General features: G+C 43.6%; 2 protein-coding genes across 25 annotated transcripts in view; one reads left to right on the top strand and one right to left on the bottom strand.

Annotated features, from left to right (window-relative positions):
* Positions 1–20,483, bottom strand: part of LOC119015172 (protein FAM184A-like) — a 60,396-nt gene that overhangs the window by 809 nt on the left and 39,104 nt on the right. For 4 of the 20 annotated variants that reach the window (XM_037090880.1, XM_037090876.1, XM_037090889.1 and 1 more), the window contains one exon: positions 15,234–15,350. Coding sequence is in view for 14 of the 20 variants with exons in the window: in XM_037090871.1 (XP_036946766.1) it covers positions 10,093–10,219; positions 15,252–15,350 (226 nt within the window). In the remaining 6 variants the exon portion in view is untranslated. Of the gene's footprint in view, positions 1–4,432; positions 4,587–5,675; positions 6,524–8,988; positions 9,060–10,026; positions 10,220–15,179; positions 15,351–20,483 lie in introns of those variants that run through there. The other 16 variants (XM_037090873.1, XM_037090883.1, XM_037090871.1 and 13 more) reach the window with 13 other exon arrangements.
* On the top strand, positions 1,888–16,140 carry pln (phospholamban). Of its 5 annotated transcripts, none has more exons than XM_037090898.1 (3): positions 1,888–2,478; positions 7,269–7,336; positions 13,844–14,081. In XM_037090898.1, exons 1-3 carry the CDS (start codon positions 2,318–2,320, stop codon positions 14,008–14,010), a joined length of 396 nt encoding a protein of 131 aa, XP_036946793.1. In that variant the 5' UTR covers positions 1,888–2,317; the 3' UTR covers positions 14,011–14,081. The 5 variants fall into 5 exon arrangements, 4 of the variants coding, with proteins under 4 accessions (XP_036946793.1, XP_036946795.1, XP_036946794.1 ...); XM_037090900.1 differs by lacking the exon at positions 1,888–2,478 and adding an exon at positions 3,595–3,614; XR_005073212.1 differs by lacking the exon at positions 1,888–2,478 and adding an exon at positions 4,614–5,240.

Genomic DNA, 20,483 nt, shown 5'->3' with positions numbered 1-20,483 from the left:
CCCAGTGAGGGTTGATTTCACATAGAGCAGGAAGTGACATCAGATCACAAGTGGAGAGTCAGATACAGGTAAACGAATGAGGGCTGAACACTGTGATCGGATCACAACAGATGGTAATGCCTGTTCTGAACAGATCCAGAGTCTGTGTGAATGATCCCCGAGGTGTAAAATGCACATTGGCACTTTATTCCTGCACCATGATTGTACATTTGGTGCAAGAATCACAGAAGCCTGAATTCTTTCCTCCTCCATCTGTTCCTTGTTTGCTGAGCTGCTGTAATGATGAACAGCTGACTGCAGCACACATGTTATCATCTATATTCATCAGCAGCGACAGAAACGCTGTCTGAAAACCAACATGAACGCAACGATTCAGTGATGCTCTCAAACTGTCCACAGGGTGGCGCCATTACACTTCATGTGCATATCGTTTAATGTGTTAGAACCAGCAATCCTATCATTAATGTGATGCTGCATCAATGCCCCAAATACATAACTCTAGGCATGAACCACAATCAAACTAGATCCTCCCTTCATGAGTAATCAGTGTTTTGAGAGTTAAATGTCATCTGATGGTTCGACGGTACTGGCGTTGCTTTATGTCTCCATCACACGTGTAAACAGACTTTTAAAAGCGTCACTCAGGAAATTCACTTTTACTGGTTGCAACTCGTCTTGTTACGCGTTTCCTTTACATTTTATTCACATGCATCCTCGCAGTTCTAATGCACCTCTTGTGATTTCTGACATATGTTTCACACATTCTTCTCAGGGAGTCCCCCTGACCCCCCCACTGTGGTTTTGAAACTCTCAATTTTTGAGGTGTTAAAGTGATTTATGTCCTGTATGGGTTCCATATGCAAAACTGATGCGTGATAATGACTTAAAGCGTATCTTTTTTAAATGACCCCTCATAGAGGGATTGAGATGAATTATTATTGTTTGAATCTTTACATGGAGGTTCAGGTTTGGAGCTTCTGGTTGGATCTGATCTCGAGTCAGTGTGTGTTCAATTCTTCGTACGGAGAAACGCTGCGTGTACCTCTGCTTCATCTGACAGCGTGTGGCGAGGCCGCTGTGTGCGGATCAGACGTTGTGATGGACTGGCTTCCTGGCTGCGCGAGGACACAGATGACCCTCTTCTGTTAAATGGGCCTTTATAAATAGAGCAGTTATTTTTCCACTGCTCCGATCCAACTCGCCCGTACATCAGGCCGAAGACAACCGCGCGGGCCCTCCAGATAGCTCGGGCGCCCAATCGCGGCCCTCCGTCGTTAACCTGCGCGGCCAACCAGAGGCGCTTCTGATGACCTCAGCGTCATATCAGAACGCTCTAAATAACTGCAGCCAATCAGATCTTTGACCTGGACCTGATGAGCAGAGCGAACGTCCTTCACCCAGAGCAGGGTCCTCAGCGTGTTTCAGGACAAGGGCCCTCAGCTGATAGAGAGACAGAGCAGGGCCCCCGACCACACACACTGTTAATCTGGGTCTACACTCCTATAGTGCCATATATAAGCAGTAGTAGCATGGCTAGTGTCAGCCTCCCCTCTGCACCTTCTCCTGTGGTGTCTGAGGTGGAGATCAGAGTCTCTGATTGATGAGCTACAAAATGATCCAGCGCGGCTCGCAGGAATGTCCCAGCGCTTTTTTTTTTTTTTTAATAGCCTTTGTGCGCTGACACAATACGGTACGATGGAAAGAACGCCTGCTGTGCTCCAACTACGGCCTGCGATAAGGACGTTTAGTTGTCCATTTAGTAACTGATCACCGATGCTCACGTTCGGTCGGTGTACAGTCTCTGTAAGCTTAGCTGTTACAGAAAGCATGTAATCAGACATATTAATGGATAAGAACGGAGACACCATCCGTCAACTAACTGAAATACTGCTCCTGATGTGCTGGTCGGCACCTTGCATGGCAGCCATCAGTGTATGTATTTACGTATGAATCACTGCAAGTTGCATCTAACAATATAATGTAGTAAACACATTTTTATACAACACCAAAACGGACACATGCAGCTTTTGAAGCTCTGATCTAACAGCTGATAGGCCCCGGTAGGTTTGGGCTTCTATTTTTGGAGGAATGACAAGTGTGTTCAAAAATCCAGCGCACTGGATGCGTTTTATTTTTAGAGCGATTGTCTGGAGGCATTCCCACTTCGAGCGATAGTTGGCGGGTATCTGTGGGGAATGCCGCCCCGGATTTGGGCGATTATGGCCCCGAGATGTGACGGGGCACGACGGCGGTCAGGTGCTGCAGATTGGAGGTTTTATTTCTGGAGGCCCGGCTGCATCTGTTTCATGTGGTTTTGATGAAGAAGCCCGATGCGCATGCCACCGGCTGGGTGCGCTGGATTAGTGTTACAACAGTAGCCTGCTGTGGCTGCTTCCAGCTATTGTGGGAACATCAGCGGACCGGGTTACAAAGCGATTTGAGTAATTCAGTCCCAGCATCAGTTGCGTTGGATTTGAAGTGAGCAGAGGATGCCAGCTATTGTGACTTGGATTTGTGGCGCTTCACATTTAGTACGTCGGGTGCGCTTGGTTTATTTTAGCTGCACGGACGAGGTGTGCCGGCTTTGTGGATTATTTCAGGAGATGTGACAGGTGGATGCCTCAGACGAGGTGCGCTGGGTGTGTTGGAGCTGTGTCCTTTTATACTGAGAGCTCTGGAAGCTGGAGCGGTGTCCAGTTACCAAGCAGACTTCCTCTGGCTTTCTGTGGAACTACAGATAAGGAGGAAAGTCTTTTTTGCTTTCGGAGCAGAGAATAAACGTAGCTGGGAGGGATTCGCCTGTCTCCCTCCAAGACAGGACACTCCCACACAGAGTTTAAAAACCCGCAACTCCCCATAAGTTAGTTAGAACTGAAGAAGCATCTTGGATGAGAGGTCCTTCAAGAAACGATTTACGATGACCTGGATGACTGAGAGCTCTCATCAACACATGACTCCAGTCTTTCACACAGCAGCTACAGCTACAGCTAACTGAATTCTCTGCGTGTCTCGGCTGCTGACATTAACAATCTAAATAAGTCATTAAAGCGAGCTGATCGCATTAAAGTGAATGCGATGTGTGTTTCAACTGCAGTGTTCCTGTAATCACATTAGGTTCAGCGCATTAGCGTTGCATACTGATGCAGCCTTCTCCGTGGGTGAAGCACCGGGGATGCTTGCCGCTCACTGATGAATTAATGATCCATTCTAGCAGAGCTCAAAGCTCAGCCTTGTCTGGCACTCATGTGTTGTGACTGGTCAGCTGACTACCGGTGCAGCTCTGTAAAGTTTAGCAGCCTGTCCTAACGCCACCTCGGGGAACCTTTAACCATCTGAATTTCTAAATTAGATTTTTTTTTCTAAATTTAACCTTTGGGAGATTCTATTCCCTCCGCTTCAACGCGATTGGGCTCCGTTTCAGAGGAGAACCGGCTTGAAAAGCTCCGATCAGATAAACCCTGCTCTTGCACAGAGGCCGCTGGGGAAAAGCCTGTTTGGAGGCTTCTCCGCATAGCTGGCTATATCTGGAGAACAGAGGGAGAGAGGGCAGGAGAGAATGCGTGAGAAGCTGCCAACAGCAGCAGTAAGCTTCCAGAGTAAACACAGCTGATGGGGTAAACCCTCCCTCCGTCCCTCCTCACCCCTAAACTGCCCTTCCTCTCTCTCTCTCTCTCTCTCTCTCTCTCTCTCTCATCCTCCATCCATCTCTCTGCCTCAGCCTCTTACGAGCTACAGGTCATATAGATCATCAAGACGGTAACATCAACAAAGTGACACGCAGGGTTTATAAGAGCATAATGAAGGCCGGTGTTATTAGCAACATAAAGCCATATGTAATGCCTAGAGACGGGGCCTCTGCGGCGAACACTTCCTCGACGCTTCCTGCAGTAAAGTAACCGCTGACACGAGGACCAAACATTCCCCGCTCCGTTCACGCTGAACTGTGGACCTGTAACACATTTGCAGCGCAGCTCCGTCTCCTCAGATCGGATCATTGAGGACATGACGACATAACATTGCTAGCTCCTCCTTCTGAGGATGTGCACAAGAAAAGGCGAGAACAAACGCAGCGTGAAGGCCAAACCAGTGGCCGCTTGATTCGAGAGCAGGGTGAAAAAGTCAAGCTTGTTTGTGAGTTGGAGGAGTGTCATTTGTATCTAAATATCATCCTGTGGAAAATGGAGGGGGATCCGAACTACAGAGGGTTCATCCTCTGGGGAGCAGGCGTGTCGTCATTAAACTCCGAGTGATCATTGGATTAAACCTTGAAACATGGCCGATGAGTCCAGCTGAAGGAAAAATCAGCTGGTCCCCAATGTAGTTCAGAATAACTCTGGTTTCTGAAGATTCATCACAAGTCTCAGGCAGCCAATGTCACGCGTCTGTTCACCGCACAAGTTTTTGTTTGTCACGTCATGTGTTGTTTACTCACGTCTCGGGTCGGGAGAGGATGAATCTTTCTCCTCCGGCCGGCGGCAGTTTTCTCTGGCCTGCCCTGCTGTTCTCTATCAGGCGGGTTGCTCCTCTCTTTCTCGTCTTAGGTCAGAGCAGTGTGCCATTTCACCATGTAAGGCTGCAGAGCTGAACTGCTCCGAAGAGACAAAAAAAAAAAGAAAAAGAGAACACTTTTTTTTTCTGGTGGAACATTTTTTCAGCTGGGAATAAAAAGCAGTGTGTTTGTGAGGCTGGAAAACACAATGATGCTGCAACTGGATCACTGAGGCTTATACTTATACTTACAGACATACTTATGTATTCCTCACCACATGAAGAAGTCTTGACAGAACAGGTCATTAGATTGTGTAGCGGTTTGACAGTCGGAGTATAAATCTGACAAGAATCATTTTTTAGCTAGAAGTCAATCCTACAAAAAGGACCCATAAGTTTCAATGCATGGCCCTTAAATGAACAAACAGAAATCAGCAGAGGTGACTTACCCATGTGTGCTAGATTTACCTCATGCACACTTAGCACCGCCCTGCAATCAGGCCTGTTCACCACAGCTGACCTGGCCGAAACTGACTGAGCTGCAGCAGCTTCACAACAATTTACCCCCCCCCGCCCACAAATATCCAGACAAGTGGCAACAACAGAATACTCCATTTTGGGCTTCTGGCTCTTTGTTCCTTCGAAGGACAGTGTTGTTGCAAGACAGCTTGCTATTGGTCAACTGATGGAAGTCTTTTCTCAGAGTTGAACTGAGATGAAATTGTTGCACCTTGTGCAAAACTGTAATTAAAGTAAGTAGTGTCAGCATTCAGCTGATCACATTTCCAACATGGAGTGTAATTTTGATGATGTATGATGATTTGCTGTCACTTATTGCATAACTTTCCATCAGTCCAGATGTCTCCTGTAGCACAAATGTACATCAGTTTGAACTATTTTGTCTTCAGATATCATCTCGCAGTTTAAATCCACAGTGGCACTGTGCAACAAATGCTGGATTTTAAGGGCACATTTAATGTCCATGCTAACTGTGCCAGTGTCTGCACATTCATCATCTGCACCTGGACCTTTGTAGCGTCACAGTGTGATCAGGTTTACACACTAAACCTCCGTGGTAATGTTTAGGGAAACATTGTGGTTTGAGTTCAAATAAAAATGTTATTTATGAAAGGTGTAAATTCAGGCATGATGTAGGTTAAATACATTACTAAGTTAAAATAGCTCACCTTTGACTTTTGGTTTCATCTTCCTGGTGTGTTTATGTGTTGCACATAACTTTTAACTTGTCACTCCTTTACTATTAGTTATGTTAGCAGCAGCCGTCCAGGTGGATCGACGCTGCATCTTCAGAGGAAACGCAGTCGTCATGAATGAGAGCGAAGGGAAACATCTGCTCGTCCGCGTGCTCAGCCCGTCAGAGACGGGTGTCCACAGTCAGGCAGTCAGCATCCCGAACAACGAGCTGACTGCCCAGTACGTGACTGACAGCCTGTTTACTTGCACGCTCTCCTTATAAGGCAGATGCAATGCTTTCTGGGCCACGGCAGGGGGGTTATTTTTACATTTTCCGGAGATTTTTTTTTTTTTTTACATCTTGTCGCTTTTGATTTCTCCCAAGTGGAGGATGCTGTCCAGGACTTCACACACATCCAAACACACGCACACACACACACACACACACACACACACACACACACACAGACGTTGCCAAAGATCCAGATTTAGTTGTTAGGCCCCAGAATATGTTTTGATACTCTGTTAGCGCTGAAATAACAACATTATTTTGGAAATGATTTTGTCATTGCCACTTCGACATCGGGGATCAGAGCCCAGGCTCTACACTGGCGCGTTCATGGCCAAACTGTATATTTAGAGGTGCCATCAGCTGTTCAGAAGCACCACATGGTGCCAAGTGTGTATCAGGCTGTCCGGATGATGAAGACAATAGTGATCCGGCCATCATGTTTGATTGGAGGCCAGACCGCAGCTAGGTCTGCCGTGAAGCGTCATGGAGGATGTGTCCAACCACAGCGACCCATCCATTATCATCAGGTCATGGGGAGTTACTGCACATCTAAAAAAAAAAAAGAAAAAAAGGTAGTATGAAGCCTTTTGTGGCTCCAGAGAAAGCTGCATGTAATCTGAAGCTCAGGGGGGTTGCGTTGATCGATTTATTAAAAAAGAGGTACGTGAAAGTCCTTTTGGAAGATCGAACACTCACAGAGACATATTTTTTACATCCCTCATGAAAACACTTTAAACTATGTACACAGGCTTTGATCAGTCAGGACCTGCGTTATCAAGCTGACCCCTTTCAGCTTTGACATGTAGGACTGAGAAGCCCAAACTGACCCTGAACAGAGCTGCAGCATGTAGCTCAGCAGACCTGCTCCCGACTCCGTATCCCCACCCTCCTACTGTCTGTTCTGGGATGTCCTGCTTCTCTCTCTCTCTTCCTCCCCCTCTCTCTTCTCCCTGTCTCTCTCTCTCTCTGCTCTTCCTCCCCCCCCCACTCTCTCTCCCTCTCTCTTTCTCTGTCTCCCCCCCACCTCTGTCTCCCTCTGTTCCACTCTGTTTTTAATATATAGGGGGTTTTCTTTGGAACATGGTTTTATGATGTTTCAACTGTGAACAGAGGAAAATAAAGTTGTTTTAAAACTCAAAATCAAATCCCTCTCCCTGTCTCTCTCTTTCCCTGCCCCCTGTCTCTGTCTCTCTCTCTCTTTCCCTCCCCTCTCTCTCTCTCTCTCTCTCTCTCTCCCTCCTCTGTCTCTCTCCCTCTCTCTGCCCCCCTCTTCTCTCTCACATTGTGTTTACAGCCCTGCAGAGCGCTGCATATCTGACATTTCTCTCTCAAACTCCAAGCAGCCGTGTTCTCATCTGCAAGGTAAGAGCCAGCATCCTCACAGGCAGCTCCTCCATGCTTCTACTTTCATTTCAGATAACACTGATAGCAGATGTTGCATGTGAGATGTTTAACCCTCATAAGACTTGAAAAGTTGCGCGAATGCATTACGTGTTATTACTTCCTGACAGCTTCTTATGGCGCTCCAAAAAGCTTTTTTGAAGTTGAAGTGAGCTGTTTGAGCGCTCAGACTCGCTGCAGGAGTTTACACAGGGACGATGAGACATCACTGATCTAACGCTGAGGTTAACGTAACCTCTGGTTTATGTTCAGATGCAGAGGAGCTCTGTATGAACCAGTGCTTATGATAATAAAATCATTGTTCCCAGGCAGTAAACACAGAGGGGAAAAGGGGGGGAGGAGGACGAATGGAAACTGAACTGAAGCTCCCCGAGGGATAAACACCCGTCTCCTCGTCTCCATCCAAAGCACATGATTTTACTTTAGAGCGCTCAGCAGCCAAATCAGATCAAACAGGGACATGATTAAGGTTACAGTAGCTGAACCAGCCTGTCTGATATGACAGCGCGCGTCACGGATAAAACTGATCAAACTGGCTCTGCCGGAGGCTGAACATTGTTTTATTAAAAGTATTACTCTGGTTTAAATGTTATGGAGTGCTGGGCATACGGTTAACTTTTACTCTTGTTCTTTTATATATTTCTTTTTTTTAATTCCTTGATTTCTGAGAATAGAGATCATGACAGTACTGAGGACATTCACCAGCAGACCAAAAACAGCTCTTGATTTCACATGCTTTCTCTTATTACACGTTCAAAAGGAGGCACATATTTCCACGCTGACCTCTTTTATGGATGCATAACGCATTAAAAAGGCAAAAGAATAAAGCAAGTGGACGGTGACACCAGTTGTACGATAACTGGCAAGTGCATCACAACTAAGAAATAATCTGCGAATATTAAATAGCGACGTCAGTGTAGTGATTATTTTAATAAACACAGCAAGGTGTTTTAACTTTCCGATGATCCTTAATCCTTTTCTGAGCCATCAGCGTCGGTATCTTTAAATGGATGAGTTTGTCTCGTTGTCAACAGTGGCACAAAGGAATTCATAATGATCCTCGGCGCCTTGATCTCCTGTCACACAGAAAGTATGCAGGCCTGGAAGATGAACATCTCTTCTGGGAAATTGGCAGATTGTGACACGCCGTCTAAATTTAGAGCAATTACATTCTAAATAGAAAAGACCAGTCTTAGATAACCTCTAATATCACAACAAGGGGTGTGTTTTAAAAATTAGAAATCCTTCTATTTAATATTTATTTCTGTCACAGTATAAATATAAATATATGATATAATATAATATGCATTTTCCATCATTTTGAGTCTGGGTTAGAATAACCATTGTGAAATCTATTACTTTGCAGAATACCTGAATGATAGGCATGGTGAGAACATTATGATATTTATGATTAAGGTTCTCAGTCATCAAGGTCATGGTAATTCTAAGCGCCAAATCATGGTTCAGTTTCAAGTGTGCATGTATTTAACTGAAAGTAAGTAAATAAGTTCTTGGTGCCCCCACAGATTCTATCGGCAGGTGGGTGTCGGCGACCATGTCCTAGTTTCAATAATAGGTCATCATCAACAAACTTATGCATCTGTCTAACCTACATTTCACCTCGAACAGCTGCCACACTCTGCCGTCCTGCTGTCAGTCACTTCATAAGATGATGAGCCAAAAGCTGCAAAAGACACAAAACTGTGTTAACGAAAAATATATTTGATTTGCGGCGTGTGTGTGTGCGAGTCAGTAACACAGTTTTTTGTGATGGATTAATAATTCTAGTGTTTACTTTAAGAGTCTCATGAGTTCAGTATAAACTTTCATACTGAATTGCACATGTCATGTCTCAGAGGAGGTATTTAACTCTTGGCAACAACAGCTGCCAACAGATGATTGCGTTTGTAAGCCAGCGCTTTCAACAGAACAAAAGCTAGCTGTACTTTAAAGGCTGTTCCCCCCTCCGACCCACCGGTGGGACCCCCAGCTCCCCCCTGAAACAAACAAAACTCTTTTATTTATATGCACTTATTTCATTTCAACTCAGACTCAGAGCCCTGGCTTAATTTTGATTCATAATCATTTCTCTAATAATCTCTCTTCTGTGGCTGCCTGTGGTTACCTGCCTGTTTACCTCATGAGCTTTCATAACCAAGCACCTATAGAGTCCCCAAGCACTAAACCTGTCTGGTAAATCACAAGAGTAAATGTCTCAGAATAAGATTTTACTACTACCTATAAATCATCCTTTAGATTAGGGTCCTAACTCTTGACCCTGAAGGTCCCATATTATGCTCTTTTTCACCCTCTGTCTGAAAGTCTGCTCTGTTTTAGCTCCTATCTCCTTAAGCTTCCCTCCTGAAATGCCCCGTCTGCTACGATTGGTCAGCTCTGACAGGCCTGAGCAAGCACTACCCATGATGGGGGCGTGGCTGGATAGTTGTGACATCATAATCTTACAGAAGACCTGACAGGTCATTTAAAGGCAAAATTTGAGAATACAGGCTGCGTGTTTCTCTGTGGATTGACATAAATATATACTTTCAGCAACCAGACCTGCTTCATATTTTAAGACAGCTCAACTCAGAAATAAAAAACTTTATACAATATGGGACCTTTAAGATTTGAGTTTAGTGAGGATACATAACCTCAGCTTTTCGGACTTGAGCGACTTTTATTTTGATAACAGTTAACGTGTCATCAAATAAATTAGACTAAGCGCTGCAAGTCTCAGCCGGCCCAGCACTTCCAGCTGTTGCGTCTTGTCCAGTCGCATGCTTTTCTGTTAATGACACTGATGAGCCGATCGCTGCATTCCTCTCACAGACAGACAGCTGAGTCCTGTGAGAGACATACAGACAGACAGGAGGGGAGAGTGATGACAACAAAGATGTTGATCCTTATTGTTACAGCAGAGGTTAAATTTGTCAGTAGATATATGAGTCACACATGTCACCAGACAGAGTGTAGCCGGGGTATTTAAACTGTCAACATTTCTTTTTTTCCCTTTACTTATTTCTATTTTGTGGAAATGAGGATTATGTGCATAGGAGTCACAGAAGAAGAAAGACAGCCCGTCCTCCGCTCTGAAATGATTGAAACTCAGCACATACAGTAGTTGGTGATGTGTACAGGAGAGGGCGGGATAATGTGGAGCACCAGTCACTCACATGGTGTCAGTCACACAGCGCTAACTCGACTTTCTAGACCCGCATACAAGATGATACCAGATCATCCCTGAGGCCTCAAAAGGTCAAAATACTGGCAGGACGTTGCAAAGGAGCATTTCTCCCTTAAATGGGGAAAGTCAGTGAAACAGAAGTGCATTTATGATCAATGCTGTTCTGCTATGTTCACTGGCCAGTTGCTGACATTGTCTGTTGGCTGTTTGGTGCGAGGCTGGAAGTACTGTGACGTAAAGTGCACTGGAGTTCTAAACTTGACAGGACGGAGGAAACTCTCAGAGGAAACGATTCTTAGAAAGCTCTGATGGAGCTAAGGATTCATCAGGAAGACGGCTACTTTATCCCAAACCAGCTCTGTGTGTGTGTGTAACCTTTGAGATGTGCGAAGAAAACAGCGCATTCACTGACTTTAAATCCTGACTGCGGGGGTTAGAAATCAAACCCTGCAAGCTTCCACACTTCAGTCAGGTCAGAGGTTAGAGGTCTCAGCAGACCGATGCTCTTATGGAGTTATCACATCAAGCACAGGAAAGTGTGTGTGTTTGTGTGTGTGTGTGTGTTGAGCTGTTAACATGTCAGGTGATAATGGGTGACACAGGGGAAGATAAAGGTTGGAAGAAACAGAAGTGAAATGATAAAAATAGATGTGTTGACTTGTCCGTGGAAGGCATCACATGTTATCTGTCCTGGTCCCACACTGGAGCAAAGTAACACAAAGTACCAAAGAATCACAGAGAGAATGGATAAAAGCGCACTTTGAATATTACAAGTTGATTTAAAGAATAAATAGCAATCAAAAATGGACACTTTAGCACCACCCTAAAGACAAGCACACAGGACATGCAATGCACAGATAAGCGCTCTCGGACGAGACGGCTCCAGGAATCCAAATATGTTGATCTCCTCTTTTGTACTACACGATGTCATAAACAATACGCTGAAGAGTGGCGAGGAGCAGGACTTTTAATCTTGTTAAAAATAGCCGAGAGCTTGGCAGAACTGATGTAAGATGTTCAGTGTTGGTCGGCGCCACTAATGCAGAGGCACGGTCACCTTGTCGCAGATCAGATGACTGAAGGGATTTAAGCGAGTGTTGAAGGCCCGCAGCTGCACTCTGAACATCATTTATTCGCTCTGCTCACGCGCTTCTTCATCACCTACTCTCTACTATCATTCATTTGACATGCGGGGTTATTAAATTGTGAAAATGTAATTAAAAAAAAAATGACATAACTTCCTCTTCCACATTAGAAGTTGTTGTATGAGAAATAAAAGGCACAGTTGCTGAATTCAATAAACTGGTATTATTAGTCTAGTATTTGTAGGACCTCATTGTGGTGACTTTAACTATAACTTTGATTGTTGATGACTTAATCCTGCATATTTAATTGTTGCAAGTGGGTGGATACAAAATGTCTTACTACATTTTCTACGCAACATTTGAACCAATTAAAAACAAATCTAAACTAGGACCGCAAACTCTAACTCCCGAAAATGTTCATAGGTAATCCCATAGGTCTCACATGTAATCATATAGGTCTCACATGTAATCCCATAGGTTCTACATGTAATCATATAGGCCTCACATGTAATCCCATAGGTTCTACATGTAATCACATAGGCTTCACAAGTTATCCCATAGGTTTCACATGGGAATTTACACGGGTTGACTCGCACTCTTTGACACCAAGGGTAAGTTATGAACGTATTGGTTGTGTGAAAGGATGATAATGCAGTGACTGTGGTGCGTGTTTTCAACGGGTGCTCTACATAGCACCACATGTCACAACATGTATGTTGGACCATAGTTTCCATGTGGTCCCATAGCACTCCCATTTAAAATGAGTTTGACCCGAAAAACGAAACTACGGTAAATCTTAAAAGTGCCTCTTTTTGTCGTAATTATGCTTTTATATGACTCATATACATTCACAAAAAAAGCCTCAGTTGAATTTTGGCGAGAGTTTCACTTTAAGAGTGATGTCTTGAAGAGAGTAAAACGTGAAGTAGAAAAGAGCTGGTGGAGTAAAAATAAAGTGAATTAAAGAGTTGAGAGTAAAGAGTAGAATGACCTTCTGCTTTGTCAACTCTGACAGGGCGTACCCTGGAGGCAGGGCTGCCAGTGTTCACACTTTAGAGAAGATAACATGTCTAAAACTCATGGCAACTAACTGAAATGTTTCAAATCGTCTGTCTTAAACACAAATCACATGAATCATTTAATCATCAACATTAAAAAATAATAGCACTTGGTTAAACACTTGAGTATACAGCAGAAATAATTACTTGCACACTTTCCTTTTAGTTCTGGCCAAATAGTACTGTAACAGGGAATGTACTTCAAACGCAACACAAACTACAACTCTTACCAGGGCTCACCACTGGGGAGCGCTGTGGATCCACAGAATCCATGGATGAATGAATACATGCATATTTAATTTTTGTCACAGAGAAATGAGATTAAGATCTATTTCCTGAGCTTTACTTCCTGATTTATAATATGTTTCCAGGAGATTACATTCTGGCTTAATAGTTTTTGTTAAAATCTGGAAGAGAAAATGAAGACTCTATCTGAGGAATGTAAGGGGGGTTAAATCATAAATCACCGTTGTCAGTGTGGGTGTTATTTTAGCAGACGAGGATGAGAGAATTAGAGGGGTAGATGTTCAGTGCGTGTGTGTGTTTGTATGTGTGTGTGTGAGTTGTTCAGGTAGAGTAAAAGGATCGCAGTTTTTAGCCTCATTTACAGATACAGGGAATGTGAAGGATTACTGCTGCAGGTTTCATGTGGTGACACATGACACAGAGGACGGAGGCGATTTCCAAAACAAGACAGGAAGTCAGCTTAAATGACGACAATGCTCACAGCAGCTTTACACATCGTCACATCATGTAACTGCCCCTTTAAGCTACTGTGTCCTCTGGCGATTAAACGCCTCAAAGGTTCACTTCATTTGGTGAAATGCAGGAATGTAATCACCACTGTTTGCTTCAGAAGGTACCCCTACTAAAATGTACCGTACATAATTAGATAATATCCTTCATCGAGATGTCTGCTTCACTGTCATGTGATGTCATGCTGCTGTTACTCCTCCTGCCGTTCGGCTTAACACATCATCAGGCTCAGCTGGCGCCTTTCAGCAGCTGTCTTATCATCACGCCCGGAGGAGGCTGCTCAAGTGTCTTCAGCTCGAGTTCAGAGGGTAAACCGAACAGCGAACGGTGCCTTTAACAACCTGTTCTTCCTTCTGTCTGTCTGTGGTTTTCCCTTTCTCTCCAGCCCAGAGAAGAGACAAGACAAGAACTGAAGTGCAGCAACCAGGACTGAACTGCGTCAGGCCTGAAACACCTGACCCGAGCTCATCTCCAGACATCAGCGAGCAAATCGATTCCCTGCCTTCGCTGGTCAGCTCCCCTCCCACAGTGCAAACAGGCCCAGCAGCCTGACTGGACACTCTCTCTCTCTCTCCTCCCGTGACCCAGCTCGTCAAGATCTAACCAGCCCGCCGCCTCCATGGAGCGCGTCCAGCACATGACCAAGTCGGCCATCCGCCGAGCGTCTCAGATCGAGGTGAACCCACAGGCCAAGAGGAACCTGCAGGAGCTCTTCGTCAACTTCACCCTCATCCTCATCTGTCTGCTCCTCATCTACATCATCGTCCTGCTGAGCAGCTGAGAGCAGCGCAGGGAGCTCGGCCGGGCTGCCCCGCGGACCAGGCTTTGGCTGAGATATGGGCCTTACTCCGACGTGCATCAGATTTCTAATAAAGTAATAATATCACGCCCATGTGTCAGCCTAACCCTGTTTGACAGCAGCCGTGAGGAAGGGTCATGGAGGTCAAATGAGTCCAAACAACGAAGGTTCCCTGCCTCTCTGTCTCTAGGGACTGAAGAGTGACCCACGTGACTTTAACACTTGCCAGTTTCTTTTTTGTTTTTGCCAAATGCATTTTATCTTCCTCCTTCGCCCACCACTGCCAGAAACCCAAGACAGGGCATCGTGCCATCAGCTTAATGTATATTGAAACTTCAGGGCTGCCATCTTGGATTAGGCTTATAGTTATGGCCAAGATGACACCTTTTCCACCTATATAGAAGAAAGTGGGAAGTGCCTATCATCCGCCCAAAGTGTAGCTCACAGAACAAAGCTGGCCTGCCATGAGGTTCTGTTCGGCCTGTAAAATGTTTCGGGAGGGAAAAAAGCTAGTATATAAAAAAAATTACAATATGAATCAACAATTCAAATGCTCTTCAAATGTGTCGGACTGATAATTCTTTTATTTTTATCCCCCCCTGAATCTAAGAACAGCTGGCACGCAGGGAATTTGGGATCAATCTTTGCAACTGTATCTTAAAAACATAACATACAGTAGGTGTTTGGTTTTTGGCAGGTGGCTTTGTAATATTCTTGGGTGAAGTGATTCTTTAAACCTGATTGCCATTACATGAACCTACAGGATTGTTAAAGTACATTATCAGTACATAATTTTTTCATTAATAACGCAGTTAAAAAAAAAAAAGACACAACCATATAGAATGATCGATTAAGATAGATAATAATAGAATTCAAATGAAGAAGTGAGAATAAAAGATTATTCACTTTGTTTTTGGCTATAATTTGACACTTGTTGTTTTAGACTGACATCCAGTGGCTATTAGAGGAACTGCAGCTCTGACATTGTTTTCACCTGTTCGGCCATGTTGGTCTCTGAAGGTGGAAGAAGTTCCTCTTCATGTGCAGTGGTGAGATAGCACCCCCTCTCTGCCCTGCGCTCAGTATACACTGTCTGTGAAATGGAACAGATAAGCTTTAAGTGCTGCCCCTCTTTAAAGACAATCCGTTCAATCTACATTGCATCATTTATTAAAAGCTGACATGGTCTGACTTTACACTCCAACAGTCGAACCAGTTCTCACTCAACATGTATAAACACAACACTTGCAAATCATTCTAAGTGTTGTGAGACTGAACATGAAGTGTGGATTAACCTGCAGGTGTCTCTGATGAGCAACATGAACACTTCAGCTGTGTCCCACTACACTCAGTATGGACTCTTCCATGGCCTGACATATACACTACATGCTGCTCATCAGATGTGAAGTAAAATCCTTTTTTTTTTTTTTTTTTTTGCATGGTGTGATTTCACTTTTATGATGTTTTCTTTCAATTTCCGTCGATGTATTAAATCTTCCGTCGACAAGCGATGACGTTCTCGGTTGACGGCGGCACAGTTTCTGTGACAGTGGCAGTGACTTCTTAGAAAATAAAACTGTCAAGTCGGATTGTTGAACCCGAAGTTCATTACAAGAAACCAATATATGATCATCAACTTCAATCATTGCTCTAGAAAGGAACATTTCAACAGCTTTACCAGCCACGTTCACGTTTGTGTCTTCACTGTGTTTGCAGTAAGTGAAAATGTAATAATATATACGACATTTAAAGTTGGGATTATTATATATTAAAGAGGAAAAAGAGTAGTTTTGTTCTTCATATATGTTTGGAAGATTGTACCACCTGACTGTTGAAACACCAAAGAAAATGCATGTCAATACAATTAAAGTGGTTTCTCCTGATGCAGGTGTGGACAATACCTTTTACATACTGCACATCCTAATTTGACACTTTTTGAAAAGATGGACTTGATGGGAATGAACACTGAATTATTCCTCAAAGGACAGTCAGACCAGTTTGAATGTGTAAAAGTGTTGGAAAAATCATTTTCAGGAGTATTTCTCATTCTCTTTGAAACTCTGAAACAATAAATTCTATCAATTATAATGAATCCCAGACATTCTCATGACCTCCAACCTCCCTCCATCATTCTGTGCATTTTCCACTCTTTTCATAATTGGTAAATGGTGTCACAGGTGTCAGTGAAGGACAGCTGCATACAGGAAAGGATGTTCCTCACACACACACACACACACACACACACACACACACACACACACACACACACACACACCAACACATATTCAAAGAAGAACGACACACTGCTTTATCTCACAATCATAATTTTACTGTTCCATAACATACAACAGAAATGATATAAATATAAATCAGTATCGCTCTTGCGATAATTATTGTGTATTTTAATTTTTTAAAAAAAAGGGCAAGACAGACATCGTTAAATGATATGTCACAAGGGGTGACATCACGTCACTTTCAGCCCGGTTTAACACAGGTTCAAATGCATCAGCGCCAACCGAGTTGAGAGTGAAATGAACGGAGCCCTGATCAGTATATCGTCACATCCAAAAAAAAAAAAACAAAAAAAAAAAAAAACAAAAACACGAAACAGATAATTCATGTTTTAATGAGCTGCGGTTTCTGGTTGACTGACGGCCAGAACGTCTTTGACTTGGTTATTCTCCTTTACGGCAGACGACCAGTCAGGTGTGGCACAGATGAACAAAAGCATCAAATCAACCAATCAGGTCTAAGCAAATATATAAATGATGAACCAAAAAAGGAAAAACAACTATGTGAATGGAGCAACAACATGAAAAAATTAATAAATAACAGAAACAGAGTTCTGCAGGAATGAGTTCTAAAGTGAGTCCGGATCTTTGCACTTCTGGTTCCGTCTTCTCGAACAGGTTTCTTCAGTTTTATGCCTTCAAATAAGGTCTGTGGTTGAAAAAGATCAACTGTGTGCTCCCGTCCAGGTGGCGTAAAACGAGACGACCTCCTTTGGTGGGATCCTAAAAGGGGAGAGGCTTGTGGATCTGTTCAGTGCTATGGTACTTTGTGGCAAGCTGCCCAAGTACCTGAAGTGGAGCAGAACCACCTTAATCACTAAGGAAAACGATGAGTGGAAGCTATTGGATATATCAGTCACCGGAGGCCTAATTGTGTTGCAAGTCTTCTCCAGGTTGCTCACCTGGAGACTGGCTGAGGCCTGCAGGACTCACGTCTGTCAAAGGGGTTTCATTACTCTGTTAAACTGGGTCCCTGACTTCAATATGGTGCCAATGCCCCGGCAGTGGTACACCATGAACATCTCTTCCTTTGGGTTCAGGGAAGTGATGGTCTGAAGCTGAGAGCTCATCGGTATGAACAAAACTTGGGGGAAAGTTTTTGGCCACAACGCTCAGTAAGAGATTTATGTAAACTCGTCTGGAGGTGCTGATGTAGGATCACATGATCCAAGTCTGGTCAGAGTGCAAGACCCACCAACTCCATACTATTTCGGCTATGGACGTAAATTAATCTCAGAGAGCAAATGGCAGCAGTTGGATTTGAGTGCAAGACCGGGATTGGTCAGTAATCTCTGACCCTGCTTTTGTTTTCAGTGACTGGAATTGAAAGCTGGAGGTATGATGCGCTGCCTAGGCCGGGCTCTCCCATGTTCTCAGCTTGGCGTATGGGGATGGTTCGGGGCAGTATCCAATCACAGAGCTTATTTTCTGTAGTAATCCAAAATCCGATGGAAAAATCCAATAGGCATTTTGTCAGTGGCACCAGGGCAATGCTATATTCGCTGTGGGCCAGAAAGAACCCTCTCTAGTACTCTATAAACATATATTTTTCATTTACAATTAATGGGCCATACCAGTGTTTTTACATGCTCATTCAATCAGTACCAAACAGTCTCAACCAGTGTCCGTTTAGTTGCTGTTCTGGATCTTTGCCAACAGAAGGAGTTTGCTGTGCTGTTATCAAGTTAGCAAACTCCAGCTGAAAGAGATCATGGGACATGATGATATAAGCTCTGGAACAGCTACTAAATGGACTACATGGTAAGGCTGTGGCTGTCAACAGTGACAAGGTGTCCTTAAAGTGCACAGAAAAATGAGAAATCTCAACATCTTCAATTCCATGGCAGCTTGGCAGACTCTGCTGATGAAGGTCATGTGACAGAAAGCACCACAAGAGCCACCTCCCGACTGCTGCTTCCAGTGTTAAGACTGAATCCATCACAGTGAACACAGAACTCTAAAGTGTCGGCAAGTAGATTTTTAAACCATCAATATATTACCGCGAACAATGGCTGCCTGGTCGGACGGCACCAGACTGGCTGCTTCTTAGTTTCGGTGGCAGTTTTTGTGTGGTGGGGCTCAAAATCCGGCAGAATGAAACTTGAGAGAAATAAAGAGTGGCAGTAAAATTGGACGTGATTGTGAGAAAAAAATGTATTATTAATCAAAAAAAAATCAAAGACTTCTGCATCAAATGTCAATATTTAACAAAGTTGTCTGAATAAATATAATCTTCACAGTGTGCATGGAGGAATGAACCAACTGGGGTTCAGTGTTCGGGGCTATAATCCCACAGAGGAGGCCTTCCTCTGTTTCTATTGGTCAGCTCTTTTTTGCTGGGGTTTGTCATATTACACGTCAAAAACAACAGATAAACCTTTACACATACTGTATTGGCTTTGATGACATTCCATATAACTAAAGCATCAATGTCATATATATTATAAGAGTTAGACATTAGAATGCCACAATAGAAGTTTGCCTTTAAGGCTTTTTTTTTATTACAATAACTTAAGTTACACTTATAATAAACATCATTATTAAACTTCAGTTATTAGTCATTTGACTGTTAACAAACGATGAAGTGGAAATTGCTCTGTTGGCAGATGTTTTATTTGACAGCCACCTGTGACCGTCCATCCCACACGACACCTGACACACATCCTGTCTCAGCCTGGTTCCAGGAGGTGTTTCATTTTTGACTCTGACAAAACAGTTAGTGTTGTATTTGGAAAAAATATGCAGGATTGCCACCTTACCCACAGCCGAGTTGTTTTTCCAACCTAGATTGCATTAAAACAAATGCCCACATGACGAATGCCTTGATGGCTGCGCTCATGTGGCTCTGGGTAAGGGGGCAAAGATATTCATTTCCAAAATGTGGTACTATTTAATTTTTAAAATAAAATTGCTAAAACGTGGAACAAAAATCTGTAATATATTTTCTAGATTCAGTAGGTCTTTTTAGTATGGTTTACCACTTACAAGGTACTTCAGTCATTTTCTCTGAGAGAGGTTGATTCACTTTCTCGTGGTTGGATTGTATTGGTGTGCATTAGTATACTGTAGGATCCATTCATGCTAACAATTAGACTTGAAACATTTCCTGAACCTTTGAGGCCTCAGTTGATTTTTTTCTTTTTTGTTTTTAATGGAAGACAAGCAGTGATTGGAGCTGTAGCTTGATAACATGTCTGTATTGTTGTTGACTGGACCCCGCTGGTGTAAAGTGAGACAGAAAGTAAACTGTCAAACCTCCCACCTCTCTCTCTCCGCTTTTTCAAAAAGTAAGAAACGGCGCCTCCGTCAGGCTGATGATGACCATGCAGTTTGGAAACTTTACAGGTTACTGAATGGACCTTCAGGTCATGAGAGTTACGCAGTACAAGAACGATGTAAACTTTCAATTCAAGTTAAAAAACAGACAGTACACCAAAAACCAGGAGATATGAGGATTTCAAGTGAGTGACAGCAGCATTATGATAGTGTTTCTGTTTTCACATGCTCTATGGCCTGGCCCACAGGCAGAGACGTGCAGCAGAGGAGTTCGAGTCAGCGACATGAACTCCTAACTTGTGATGAAGTGTTGTGACTAAATACTCCTTGGCAATAAAAGAGTTTCTTGGAGCCGATCAACTCCATGTGGCTGACGGAACTCCTCTCCGTGCGTCTCTGCGTCACAAACAGACCGTAGAAAAACAGTAGCTTGTTACATTATAAATACTGGAATAATAAAAATACGAGGGGTGCTTGATTCGCTGTTTCTTGATGTTCCCTTTCCTGGGACGGCTCGAATGGAAAATCAAGCACCCCTCAACTAGCTCAGAGATCTGAACGTGACTTTCAATCATATACTGTATGTACACAGCCCAAGCTCCGGGACAGCAAGCTAAAGTTCGGTTTGTTTTTTTTGCTGGTGTCAATACTGTGGTGTA

The sequence above is a fragment of the Acanthopagrus latus genome, chromosome 24 (assembly GCF_904848185.1).
Source record: "Acanthopagrus latus isolate v.2019 chromosome 24, fAcaLat1.1, whole genome shotgun sequence".
Lineage (NCBI taxonomy): Eukaryota > Metazoa > Chordata > Actinopteri > Spariformes > Sparidae > Acanthopagrus > Acanthopagrus latus.
The sequence above is the reverse complement of the archived record's forward strand: the minus strand, read 5'-3'. Positions and strand labels throughout refer to the sequence as shown.

What these genes read in the sequence shown, in the direction of transcription:
- pln (XM_037090898.1), top strand. Translation starts at nt 2,318, where the DNA reads ATGAAGAAGCCCGATGCGCATGCCACCGGCTGGGTGCGCTGGATTAGT. An exon ending in TCAGTTGCGTTGGATTTGAA is followed by an intron (nt 2,479 to 7,268) that starts GTGAGCAGAGGA and finishes TTGTGTTTACAG; the next exon opens with CCCTGCAGAGCGCTGCATAT. An exon ending in GCCGTGTTCTCATCTGCAAG is followed by an intron (nt 7,337 to 13,843) that starts GTAAGAGCCAGC and finishes CTTTCTCTCCAG; the next exon opens with CCCAGAGAAGAGACAAGACA.